Source organism: Mobula birostris, chromosome 8 (assembly GCF_030028105.1).
Source record: "Mobula birostris isolate sMobBir1 chromosome 8, sMobBir1.hap1, whole genome shotgun sequence".
In the NCBI taxonomy this organism is placed as follows: domain Eukaryota; kingdom Metazoa; phylum Chordata; class Chondrichthyes; order Myliobatiformes; family Myliobatidae; genus Mobula; species Mobula birostris.
This window is the reverse complement of record NC_092377.1, coordinates 56,457,348-56,471,351: the sequence shown is the minus strand read 5'-3', so window position 1 is coordinate 56,471,351 and position 14,004 is coordinate 56,457,348. Positions and strand designations below refer to the sequence as shown.

Below are 14,004 nucleotides of genomic sequence, written 5' to 3'. Positions count from 1 at the left end.
AACATTGGCACGTTGACACTAATCTGGAATCACCACAATGAGCAAAATCTTTGCTCACAGAAGAATATTAATGGACTGGTAAGGAATTTACAACATTTAGTATGTTTATGGTTATCATTGTTGATGTTGGCCTTTCATTCCAATTTTTTTTAATTACTTGAATTTAAACTCTAACTACAACATTGGGGTTAGATTTTACATATACAGATCAATTGTGCAAGTGGTTGCATACCAGCTGAAAAACTTTACATCAAAGATAATGGAGTATTTTGAACTTCATGTTTCAAGAGGAGAATGTTATGTTTGGAAAAAACCTGGTTGTGTTTCTGTTTAGGAAGTTAATTTCAGCTACAAGTTGGAGAACATGGTGATCAGTTCTCAGCCCAAACTATTCACAATTTATATCAATGACTTAAAAGACAGTACAACAAATGTTAAGTTTGCTTATGGTATAAAACTAGGAGGAAAATGTTCTGTAAAAAATGCAGAAGGAAACCGAGATCAGTTAAGAGATTGACCAATAGAGAAAATGGAGCAAAATAAGAACACAAAACTAAAATACCTTTTAAACAGTAAAAAAAACTAGTAAGTGGAGAGAAATTTAGTATGCTAATTTATGTGATTGAGGGAATATGTAGGGACAGCAAGCAAGGAAGCCTTATGTACATGGCTTTGGTTTGATATCAGATTTTCTGTCTCCTTACCTTACCTAAGGCTTTGGAGTCTTGCAGCGTTGATTCATTACATTGACTCGGGTGGCTAGAGGGTTGGTCAGTGCTGTGTAAGATTGGTCAAAGCTCAATGCAGTTTAAAGAAACGTTCATACAATATACCAAGGAATAGTTGGATAGATGCCAAAATCAAGAGAAGGAAAAAGTTTCGCTGACAACAGTGCATCCTTTCCCAATGAGCTTAACACATTCTATGTTAACACATTTTGTGTGTACTATGTGTGCTAACACATTCTATGCAGGCTTTGAATAAACGGGGATTGAAATGTCACCACCAGATTGACTGACTCCAATCCAAATGAACCCATCCATAGTCACTGTTGCAGATGTAAGATCAGTGTCCAGAGAGTGAACCTATGAAAAGCATCTGACCTGGACGGTGCCCCTGACTGTGTCCCTAGATCCTAGACAGATCAGTCGGTGGGAGTATTTGCAGACATTTTTAAACCCATTACAGCCCATTGCAAATAGCCTCCTGCTGAAACTGGTCTACGGCAGATGCCATCTCCCTAGCTCAATACTCATCTTCGGAGCATCTGGACAATAAAGACAGCTATGTTTATAGATTAAAACTAAGCCATCTATACTATAAATCCAAACAAACTAATCTCCGAACTCCTAGACCTGACACTCAACACCTCACGTTGCAACTGGATCCTTGACTTGCTGGCCAGTATATTGCAATCAGTAAGGATAGGCAGCAACACATTTGTTGTTGGTGTTATTCTTAACACTGGTGGCGACCCACAAGGCTACATCCTCACCTCGCACCCCCTCCCCCTCTTTACTCCCTGCACACTCACAACTGCATGGCTAGATTCTGCTCTAATTTCACCTATGAGTTTGTAGATCATTACACCATAGTGGGCTATATCTTAAATATCAATGAGTCAAGGGTACAGGAAGGAGTCAGAGCACAAGGACGAAGACAGAGACTGGAGACCCAGTGACGTGAAAGCAACCTTTTCCTCAGTGTCAGCAAAACAAAAAGTAAGTCATTGACTTTAGGAAGGGGGTGGCACACATGCTCCTGTTTACTGTACATCAGTGGTGCTGAGGTCGAGAGAGTTGAGAGTTCAGATTCTGAGGAGTGAACATCACCAACAGCCCATCCTGGTCCAATCACATAGACATCACGGCCAAAAAAACTCATCTCCTTACAAGGCTGAAGAAACTGGACATATCCCTTTTGACCCTCACCAAATTTTATCAAAAGCACCCTTTTCATAGAAAGCATCCTATCCTGATGCCACACGGCTTGGTATGGCATCTACTCTGCCCATGACTGTAAGAAACTACAAAGCAATATGGACATGCTCAGCATAGCATAGGAACCTGCCTTTCCTCCATGGACTCTGTCTATACTTTTTGTTGCCTTTGTAAAGCAGCTAATGCAATCAAAGAACCACCCATCCCAGATATTCTTTCTTCCCTCCATTTGGGCAGAAGATACAAAGGCCTGGAAGCACATACCAACTGGTTCCAGGACAGTTTCTATCTCACTGTTTTAAACTATTTGACAGTCCCCTTGCATAATAAGATGGACCCTTGATATCACAATTTATCATGTTACAATTTAGCACTTTGTTGTTTACCTATACTGCACTTTCTCCGATACTGTAACATTTTATTTTGCATTCTGTTCATGTTTTACCTTGGTACTACCTCAATGTACTGTTGTATAGGACTGCAGTGACCAGTGACCAGGTCTCTGGCACTGAGTTTGGCTCTGTGGCTCAGAAGGGAAGCGGGGTAGAGGGGAGCAGTGGTGATAGGGGATTCAATAGCTAAGGCAACAGACAAATTCTGTGGACATAAAATAGACTCTATGATGGTATGTTGCCTCCTAAGTGCCAGGGTCATGGACATCTCTGTTCAAGTCCATGGCATTCTAAAAGGGGAGGATGAGCAGCCAGAAGTCATGGTACATATTAGTACCAATGGCATAGCTCGGAAAAGGGATGAGGTCCTGAAGAGCAAATATAGGGAGCTAGGAAGGAAGTTAAAAAGCATGACCTCAAGGGTAGTAATCTCTTGATTACTGCCTGTGCCATGCACTGGTGAGGGTTAGAATAGGATGATATGTCAGATAAATGTATGGCTGAAGAATTGGTCCAGGGGTCAGATTTGTTCATCACTGGTATCTCTTCTGGAGGAGGTATGAGCTGTACAAAAAAATATGGGTTACAACTGAATTCAAGGGGGACCCATGTCCTCGTGGGCAGGTTTGCTATTGCTGTTGGGGAAAGTTTTAATTAGATTGGCAAGGGGATGGGAACCAGAGTGATAGGTCAGATGATGGAACAGTTGGTGTAAAGATAGATGTAATATGTAAAGAGACTGTGAGGAAGGACGGGCAGTGGATAGAGTATGAATGCAGTCAGTTTGATGGGTTGGATGTAGTTACATGGATTTTAGTAAGGCATTCAAGAAAGTTCCCCACAGTAGGCTCATTCAGGAGGTAAAGAATACAAGGAAATTTAGCTCCATGTATTTGGAATTGCTCACAGAAGGTTGAGGATGGAGCATATTCCATTCGGAAGTCCAAGACTAACGGTGTTCCACAGGGATCTGTTCTGAGACCCCTGATTTTTGTAAATGAACCAACTGAAGAAGTGGAAGAGTGGGTTAATAAGTTTGTAGATGACATGAAAGTTGGTGATGTTGCAGATAGTAGGATTATCATCGGTTAACTTTTTAACAGGGCTGAGCTGAGAGTGGCAGATGGAGTTTAAGCTGGAGAAGTATGAAGTGCTATACTTTGGAAGATTGAACTTGATAACAGAGTACAGATTAATGGCAGATTCTCAGCAGTGTGGAGGATCAGAGGGATCCTGGGGTCTATGTCTGTAGATCTCTCAAAGTTGCTATGCAAGTTGATAGTGGTTATGTAGGCATTGGTATGTTCATCTTCATTAGCTGGGGAATTGAGTTCGAGAGCTATGAGGTAATGTTGCAGCTATAATCATCTAGTTAGACCACACTTGGAGTACTGTATTCAGTTCTGGTTGCCTCATTATAGAAAGGATGTTGAAGTCTTAGAGAGAGTGCAGAGGAGATTTACCAGGATGCTACCTGGATTGGGGACCATGTCTTATAAGGAAAAGTTGAGTGATCTAAGGCTTTTCTCTTTGGATGAGAGGTGACTTGATAGTGATGTATAAGATGAAAAGAGGCTTAGATAGATTAGACGGCAGTGCCTTTTTTTCCTGGGCAGGAATGACTAACATGAAAGGACAGACTTTCAAGCTATTTAGAGTAAAGTATAGTGGGGTAGGATTTTCACACAGCGATTGGTAAGTGCATGGGATGAACTGCCAGGGGTGGTGGTAGAGGTTGATACATTTGAGGACATTTAAGAGACTTTTAGAAAGGGACAATGATGGAAGAATAGAGGGCTATGTGGAAGGGAAGGGTTCAACTGACAGAGTGGTTTAAAATGTCAGAACACCACCACATGGGCCGAGGGGCCTGTACTCTGCTGTACGATTCTATGTACGTTGGAGAGTATTCTGACTGGTTGCATCACTGCCTGGTGTGGAACTGCCCTTTAATGCACAGAATTGCAAAGGGCTGCAGAGGTTTGTGGCTCAGCCAGTTCCATCAGGGGCACAGCCCCAGCCACCCAACGAAGAAAATTTTCAAGTAATGATGACCTAGAAAGGCAGCATACGTCACTGAAGATACTCGGCAGATGTGGCCTCTTGAGGAGGTACAGGAGCCTGACGACCCACACTCAATGTTTTAAGAATAGCTTCTTCCCCTCTGCCATCAGATTTCTGAATGGTCTATCAGCCATTCTTTTGCGCTATTTATTTTTGGAACTTTTTTTTATGGCTTTCACTGTGCTGCTACCACAAAATTGCATGACATATGCCAGTGATAGCAAACCTGGTCCTGACTCTGAAATGCACTTGTAAGCCCTGAGAATAATAAGAAGTAAATGAGAAATTCTGATAAATACAAGTATTTCTTTGATTTATATATTTAAACATAACTTTAAATAATTTTTTAAACATATAGAATGATTCTGTTTATATCTTTGCCTTGTGATCCTTTTTACTACTAAGTTAGTTTCTGTTGGGAAATGTTTTACTGGAAGTGAAGGCAAGGACAGCACTTAGGAAGTGACTTAAGCAGTCAGCTCCAAGCATCCTCTGCCCGAGTAGCTGTCCTCTTAACAATTAACTTGTCCAAGGGCATACCTGCATAAGCAATAATTCATTTGTGAGAATCCTGGCTCCTTGTCACCACTTCAGTGGATGCCATGAAATAATTCTTAATAGATTTCATATTCTCCTTGGATGCTGAGATAATACTTTGAGACATGTAGATTGTCTCTGAATTGGAATTACAGTAATGAAAAGATTCAAAAAAAGAAATTATTTCAAATTTCAGCAAAACCTTACTTACGAATCTGTTTGAACTAAAACCCACGATAAGGACTACTCTGTAATGATTTGTATGACAGTTCTTCTTGCTGTTTGCTCTCCTGTCCAGCCAAAACTTTCTTTTTGTGTCCTCTCCTTCTCTCAGCATGTCTGCAACATCCTTTTTGTAGGATGGCTATCACCATGTCCCTTTAAATTAATCCAGTAATTGGCCTCCAGCTGTTTACGCCGCAGCCCCAATGGCATTTCATTTGCTTCAACTTGGAGTGCACACACTGGGGAAGTTCTAACCACTCCCAAGCACACCCTTAGAGCCCGAGCTTGCATGATATCCAGTTCTGCCAGCAAAAATTTTGCTGCTGACCCATATACAATACTCCCATAGTCTAATCTTGATCTTATTAATGCTACATAAATATAGCATGTAGCATTACATGATGCAAAATCAGCACCCCATTCCAATCCAGCAAGACACCATAACATTTATCACATTTTTACATTTAGTAACTACATATCTAACATGTTCTCTCCATGTTAATCTCAAGTCAAAGTGCACTCCCAAAAACTGAAAACTTTCAACTCTCTCCAGGTTACTTCCATACAGATTCAAATTAAATCCCCTGAACTTTTTCCTTGTAAAGAACATGGCTTTTGTCTTCTCCACTGAAAATTTAACACCCCACTTTGTCCTCCACTCTTCAACTTGATTAATTCCATCCTGCATTTTTGTAACTATATGTTCAATATTTCTTCCTCTTTTCCACAAAGCCCCGTCATCTGCAAACAATGACCTCCCCACTTCCGTTTATACGATAAAGAGTTTTGTCCAAGTGTGGTGTGGCCTGTCAGACCTTTCTGGGTATTAGAAAATCCCACTGTAGATTTGGAACTGCTTAAGGTTAAGCACAGTAATAAGACGGCTGAAATACTCAGTGAATATCATAGTTATAGAGAATGTAAGTATAAAGGCATACAGATTTTTACAGATGGATCAAAGGATCCAGAAACAGGTGCAACAGGGTCTGCAATTGTTGTACCAAGTTATCGAGTGGAAATTAGCAAGAGAACACCTGATTGCTTGAGTGTATATACAGTTGAAATGTTTGCCATATCATTAGCACTAGAATGGAGTGAGCAGGTTGATTGTAATAATATTGTGATATGTAGCGATTCTGTGTCAGCCCTTGCAAGCATTAAGGCGGGTACAGCTAGAGGTCACACAGGATCTGCTTTATGAAATCCTGTTTGCAAGTTCAAGACTGGCCAGACAAGGCAAAAATATCGCATTCATGTGGGTTCCAGCACATTCGGGTATTATGGGAAATGAGACAGCAGATAGGCTGGCAAAAGCAGCAGTCAAAAAAGGGTCTGTAGAGGTTAATATTAAACTATCAAAATCAGAGGGGAAGAGCATAGTGTGGAGAAGGATAAATCAACAGTGGCAGCAGCACTGGGATAGAGTAGTAAAAGGAGGACATTTACATTCAATTCAGAACAGAGTAGATATGGGAAGAAGTAGAGGAACAAAGTGGAAGGAGCAAGTGATTATAAGTAGACTGAGAATTGGGCACAGCAACCTTAATGGCACTCTGGCCATCATAAATAAGCATCCAACAGGTTTTTGCGACCTATGTCAGTGTGAAAGGTTTATTGGAATGTGGGGAGAGTGATCAGGGGAGGAAATAGTTGTTTAGTTTTTTAAGGGCGATGGGACTGGAAAGACGGCTTTATAGTGAATGGACAATGAAGGACAATAAATCCTGAAGATGGCAGTAATGCAGCAGTGTGGATGCCAACTGCCTTAAAAACTCAAAGAAGAAGAAGAAGAAGAATGACAGTCCCTCTTAAATATATACAATTGTTATCTCTTGACGTCTACTGGTAATAAAAATTGTTTGTCTAGTTTCTATACTTATTCAAAAAATCAATAAATTCCCATCAATATTGCACAACATATCAATTTCCTAAGGGTACACTGTACATAATGGATTTTTGCAGATGGAAGTTTGGCCAATTTAATATGACAATACAAATAAAAGTAATTCTTACTGAGGATGTTGCGAACTTGTAATTGTGTTATAATTTATTTTTTTTATTTGAAAACAAGGATTATTCAGTGAAAATGCATGCTGCTGCATGGCTAAAGATATTGCAATTAAATATAAGAGAAACAATGTAGCAAAAAAATCAAGTCATCTCAAATGTTTCTCCGTACTCTGTAACAGTAAGTTTAAAAAAATTCTTACATTGGGAAATCAACAAGAAAAATATAAATTTAAATATACCCAAGCAAAGTTTTCTTATTTTAGTTTGTAGGCCTTAATAAAATGTTAGCAACATATTCAAAATGCTGGAGGAACTCAGTAGGCCAGGCAACATCTATGGAAAAAAGTACTGTCGACAGCTTAACCCAAAATGTCCACTGCACTTTTTCCCATAGATGCTGCCTAGCCTGCTGAGTTCCTCCAGCATTTTGTGTGTGTGCTTGGATTTCTAGCATCTGCAGATTTTCTCTTGTTTCTTAACAAAATGTTACCAGATTATAACAGCTTTTACAACCAACATACCTTGATAAGTAAGCGTATCTATATCAGCTGAAGTAAAGCACATGAGATATTACACTCAACAAATTAGAAATTAACATAAAAGTAAATTGCACTATGATTTAATGGTAATATTTTTTGGCCAAGATAGGCACCTGTCAATTTTCAAATGCATATTTTATGCTGAGGCATTTATAGTATTATTGCTAAATTGTGATGGGTATTGTGATTGAGAGGTTTTCGAGAATAATTAAATTGGTGGCAGCAATTAGGCAGGTGTGTTATTGGGAAAACTACTAAGTTATGAACTCACAATTGACAACCCAAATGCTCAATATCTCCAATCCTGAATCAGAAGACCAACGAAAGGAAGCATTAGCAGAGTCAAATTCCCAGAGTTCAAAAAGAGAAGCAAAGCATCTTTTTGCAGGTCTGCAAAAATGGAGTCCAACCATTTCTCAAAATTCTCATATCTCCATTGTCCAGATGAAAATTTGCTATTTAATTTTAACGGGATTATTACAGCATTTCCCAGCTGGTTATAGTGTAATTCCAAATAGATGCAAAGGGATTACTTAGAGCAAAAGATCAAATGTTTTTTTTAACTTAAATCACAAAGAACATGGTGCCTTAAGCTTATTGTCCATGGAACACTAGCACCATCATCTGGAATGAAATGGATGTTCTAACAGAGCTAAGAAACAAATTCTGCCTAAAGATCAGTGATTCCAAAATGCAATTAATATTTCATATCCACATCTATTATTGATAGATGTAAGATGATTTGTTATACTCAGTGAATAAATGCAAATTCAATAATATACAAAGATGATCTAAAGTATTACTGATATATGACAATCATTTGAGTTAATTTAAAAGAGCAAAATCCTTTACGAATACCAATTATCATACTGAAGTAAAAGCTCACTTTCCAGTAACATGGGGTGGGTGGGATCTCAGTTTCACCAGAATCTGAACGATGACTTCAGATCTCCACCAAGGGCAAGAAGACAAAATCACAATCTTGCTACTCGGAGTCCTTTTTCTAAAGAATACAGCATACCTTCTGGTTCTTTAATATGGTGAATGGCTCAGAACAGCCATTTCCAGAAAAAAAACAGAATGAGGAAAATAACCCTTGCCTTAATATTCAGAACCCCTACATATAAATGGAGCATACTAATGTATAATCAAAGAAAATTTTAGTTCACCTTTATCCTGCACTCTGGCATAAATCACAAATGATGACAAAGCCTTCTATGCTTACATTTAGTGTTTATTCACAACTAAGTTCATTATCTACCAATAGTCAGAAACTGTTTTCCAAAAAGATCTTCAGACTTGATGCTTAGATTAAATTTCATGCACTACAAAAAGCCTCTGAATTTCGTAATAAGATGAATATTTAATCTGAAAGCTCAGTAAGTAAATTTGCACTGATTGATCTCACTTTGTCACAAGGCAGCCCAAGACACTTACAAATTGGCAAAGGTGTCAGGCTCTGATTCAACAGTTCACCAAATTAAACAGTTTATGCATTATATGGTTTTCAAATATAAATAATTTTGACTAGGTTTTGCCGGCTTTAGAAAAAGGGGAATGTCAGGAACTGAAACAAATCTGCATCATCATTGTTGGAAAGTCACAGAATTTCAATGACCTCTAGCAGACAGAATGAAAGATTGTTTTAAAATGTATTACCACAGTTTGCCTATAAGCTGAAAGAAAAAGGAAATCAATTCAATATTCTTACACAATGATGAAACAAATTAAGCGATTAAACTGGATACCACCCCACCTCCCCAATATCACTGCTGGGAATCTGGATCATAATTAGCTATAGACACTGCAAATCTCAGCTGCCTCCATTTCTCGATCTTTTGTGCTCAATCCTCCTGGTCATGTTGAAAGAGGTAATGTAATGTATGCTTTGCTCATTGTAGAATGAGACTTGGAGACCTGCCATTCATGGCAGTGAATTGCTAAATGCAAACTGTTTAGACTAAAGAAGCCATAGGCATAACAACAAAGCTCATAACTAGTTTAGCCACCATACATAATACCATCTTGGTCCTGTTTTTTTTTGCCTGATTTTTGGTCATGGCCATTTTGACCGTTATTAGAATTGTGCTCTGGAGACTTATCAGTAGATGAGGCCCAGTGACAAATGTCCTGCTGCCACTTTGCCCACTCCTGCTTCTTATGGCTTATCATCATTTTGCTCAAATCCTAGACCTACCCATATCAGAAAACAATTTCTTTCATTACAATAACTCGAATTATACAAAAGAAGAGACACATAATTAATCACATCCTCCCTGAAGACTATTGAAACTTTATAAGAGTATACCTCTGGGAATGAGGAATGAATATGATTGAACCAGTTGCAAGCCATCAATGAAACAATGCCATGTTCTCTCCGGTTTGGGTTTTTTCACCTTTTACAGCTGAGTTGTATGAGGTTAAGGCAGGCCAATACCTAGAAGTGTTGTGTCTAAAATGGCAGTGGCAGCTTTAAATTACATGCTGCACATTGATTCACGTCATACTTTTGTTGCTCTGCACGCCTCTGTCGCTCTTTAATAATGAGCAGCCAAACCTCTTTCCTGTGCATTTCAGAAAATGTGTATATTTTAGGATCTATTATGAAGCCACAGTCGGCAGCTAGGTGCATATTAAAATTCATTTCAAACAATCTGATTCAGATTCCGATCTCCAGCAAGGAATCCAACCCCTTTACAATTAAGCAGAGCAGATTCTTAGCTGCCATAATTTTCACAAAGTCTGACTAAAAATATATAAGCGCAATGACATTTATTTCAGTAACAAAAATAAGACCACTTGAAATTAAAATTTCATTCATAAGTTGCAAATACATTCTAAATGCAGAAGAACCAACAGAGACAATATTTTTCACAATATTAATCTGCAGTAAAGAGAAGTGAATTTATCACTCACATTGATTCCACCAGCTCTTCCTTGCCCTGCACTTGTCCATCTACAGTTCCTCTTCTGGTGTTTCGAACCCATCCCACAACACCAAGTTTTCTTGCTTGATCCTCTGTGTACTGAAACAAAAAAAATATAGTTTTAATTTGATTTAGTTTTATCTCTAATTGTCAGGTTATATGGACTTCTAAAAAGTACAGTTTGGATCTACATTGTTGTTGTATAATAAAAAAAAGGAAATGTCTAGCAGTAAGTTGAAGGGTAGACATTAAGCTGATCTTACTGAAAGTGAATTACTTGCTTCCTAGCTGAATAATTTGGTGTGGATGCTGGAACAAAGTAGCTGAGTACTTCAGCATTTTAGCTTTACATTTCAGAAATCTATCCATCAATCATCCTTTTTCCTTCCCCCTCAGAATAGCATTAATTTCAAAAGGACTAGAACATCAAAGTAAGGATGCAATGCGGAGGCTTTATAAGGCATTGGTCAGAACACTTGCAGTTTTAGGCCCTTTATCTAAGAAGTGATGTGCTAGCATTGAAGAGGCTCCAGAGCAGAGAATGATCCTGGGAACGAAAGGGTTAACTAACATATGAGGAGTGTCCTGGCCCTCTCTGGGCCTTGCTGGATTTTAGAAGAATGAGCGGAGAATCTCACTGAAACCTACTGAATATTGAAAGGCCTCTATAAATTGGATGTGGAGAGGTTGTTTCCTATAGTGGGGGAATCTAGGACTAGAAGGCATAGCCTAAAAATACAGGGATGTCTCTTTAGAACAGAGATGAGGAGGCATTTCTTTAGCCAAAGTGTGGCAACCGATGGCTGTAGAGGCCAAATTGTTGGGTATATTTAAGGTGGGGTTCTTAATTAATAAGGATGACAAAGATTACAGGGAGAAGGCAAAAGAATGGGGCTGAGAGGGGTAGTAAATCAACCATGGTAGAATGGTGCAGCAGACTCAGTGGGCCGTAAGACCTAGTTCTGCTCCAATGTCTTATGGTCTAAATTTTTTTATTTTAACAATGTTAAAGATTAAATTCTAAGTAACCTCAAAGTAATGACTTGGATACAGTTTTTTTAACCTGATATGATTTCGTTTTTGCTCTCAATTAATCGTAGATATTCAAGCAAATAATTCAATATATCCATAGCCCCCAATTATTCACAGCTGCCTTTTTTATTCTAAGCTACCATGATAAGTCTGTTGTGATATCAAGATTCAGTACGAACATTAATGAGGCTGATTGGAACCAAAGAAATGATAAAGTATAAAAAAGGTCATGTACAAGTCCTTGTAAGGATCTCTCACTATAGATCTACAGTACAATATTTCACCATAAAACTACTTATCCAATTCCCTTTTAAAGGCTTCTGGTGAATGCACCACTATTTCCATTCTCTCTTGCATTGTAACCTAAATAATAATCATTTACTGCATTTTTCTTTTGTCATGTTCCATTTGATTTTTTTTTGCCAATTGCCTGATATGAGTATCCTGTAGTTCCCGGCTGTTCTGCACGGCATCCTTTTTATTGACTGCATTAAATCTTCATGGCTTTCAACATTTCTTATCCGATATTATCTGAGTTTCTCTGGGAAAAACGAACAAGCCTATAATTTACTGAATTAGGACAATGATCAAATTTCATTTTGCTGGCCTCTGAATGGAAGCCTTTGCTCTTCCAATGTATAAAAACATAGAAATTGATTGAAGTGGACATCTTACCATTCTGAAACAGACCCCTGTATGGAACAAGAGAAAGAGAAACAGGTTAGCCATATAATATAAAAACAAAATAAGAGCAGCTAGGTTAGTTTTTTGTGCACAGTACTAAGGTCTCAGCAGATGTATTAAGTAAAAACTTACAGCCAATTATTTCTTTATTTATTTTGAGATAAAGCACGGTAACAGGTCTTTCTGGGCTAATGAGCCCCCACAGCCCAATTACACCCATGTGATCAATTAACCTACAAACCCATAATCCAATCTAATCTAATCTTTGGAATATGGGAGGAAACCAGAGCACCCTGGAGGAAACCCACATGGTTATGGGGAGTATGTGCATACTCCTTGCAGACAGTGATGAGAACTGAACCCGGGTTGCTCGTGCTGTAAAACATTACACCAACTGCTGAGCCACTGTACCCCACAGACCACAGAAAATTTATGACACAAGAGGCCATTTATGCCATTGCCACTTTGCCTGTTTCCTGTCCACAAATGTGATTTAATTTTATTTTAAATATAAGAATCTTCTTTGGTCTTCTCAGAGTTGTACAGGACAGATAACAATCCAGCCAACATTTTGCTATTTTATTGTCATCTTAATAGCCTGCATTAGGATTATTTGTCTGTATCCTTTGCCTATTGAAGTGCCGGTCTAAATGTGCCTTAAACATAGTAATCACTAGACAACAGGGTGACCCATTGGGGCACCCTTTGAGAGAAGGGTAGTGCTGTCTGATGTGACCAGAATGAACATTAAAGGGACTGTCTTGTCTCCCTTTCTCTTCACCATTTACACCTCGGACTTCAACTACTGCACAGAGTCTTGTCATCTTCAGAAGTTTACTGATGACTCTGCCATAGTTGGATGCATCAGCAAGGGAGATGAGGCTGAGTACAGGGCTACGGTAGGAAACTTTGTCACATTGTGTGAGCAGAATTATCTGCAGCTTAATGTGAAAAAGAGTAAGGAGCTGGTGGTAGACCTGAGGAGAGCTAAGGTACGGGTGAGCCCTGTTTCCATCCAGGGGGTCAGTGTGGACATGGTGGAGGATTACAAATACCTGGGGATGCGACTTGACAATAAACTGGATGGGTCAAAGAACACTGAGGCTGTCTACAAGAAGGGTCAGAGGCGTCTCTATTTCCTGAGGAGACTGAGGTCCTTTAACATCTGCCGGATGATGCTGAGGATGTTCTACGAGTCTGTGGTGGCCAGTGCTATCATGTTTGCTGTTGTGTGCTGGGGCAGCAGGCTGAGGGTAGCAGACACCAACAGAATCAACAAACTCATTCATAAGGCCAGTGATGTTGAGGGGATGGAACTGGACTCTCTCAAAGTGGTGTCTGAAAAGAGGATGCTGTCGAAGTTGCATGCCATCTTGGTCAATGTCTCCCATCCATTACATAATGTACTGGGTGGGCACAGGAGTACATTCAGCCAGAGACTCATTCCACCGAGATGCAGCACAGAGCGTCATAGGAAGTCATTCCTGCCTGTGGCCATCAAACTTTACAACTCCTCCCTTGGAGGGTCAGACACCCTGAGCCAATAGGCTGGTTCTGGACTTATTTCATAACTTATTGGCATAATGTACATATTACTATTTAACTATTTATGGTTTTAGAGAGCCATCCGCAGTACCACCGATGCAGCAGAGAG

The 14,004-nt window shown here is 39.2% G+C and overlaps 1 protein-coding gene across 3 annotated transcripts in view; it reads right to left on the bottom strand.

Moving 5' to 3' along the window:
* The window catches only part of LOC140202201 (acylphosphatase-2-like), a 123,532-nt gene that overhangs the window by 95,185 nt on the left and 14,343 nt on the right, over positions 1-14,004 (bottom strand). For all 3 annotated transcript variants that reach the window (XM_072267064.1, XM_072267063.1, XM_072267065.1), the window contains exons 2-3: positions 12,342-12,358; positions 10,624-10,733 (exon numbers count right to left, since the gene is read on the bottom strand). In XM_072267064.1, coding sequence (XP_072123165.1) covers positions 10,624-10,733; positions 12,342-12,358 — 127 coding nt within the window. The remainder of the gene's footprint in view (positions 1-10,623; positions 10,734-12,341; positions 12,359-14,004) is intronic.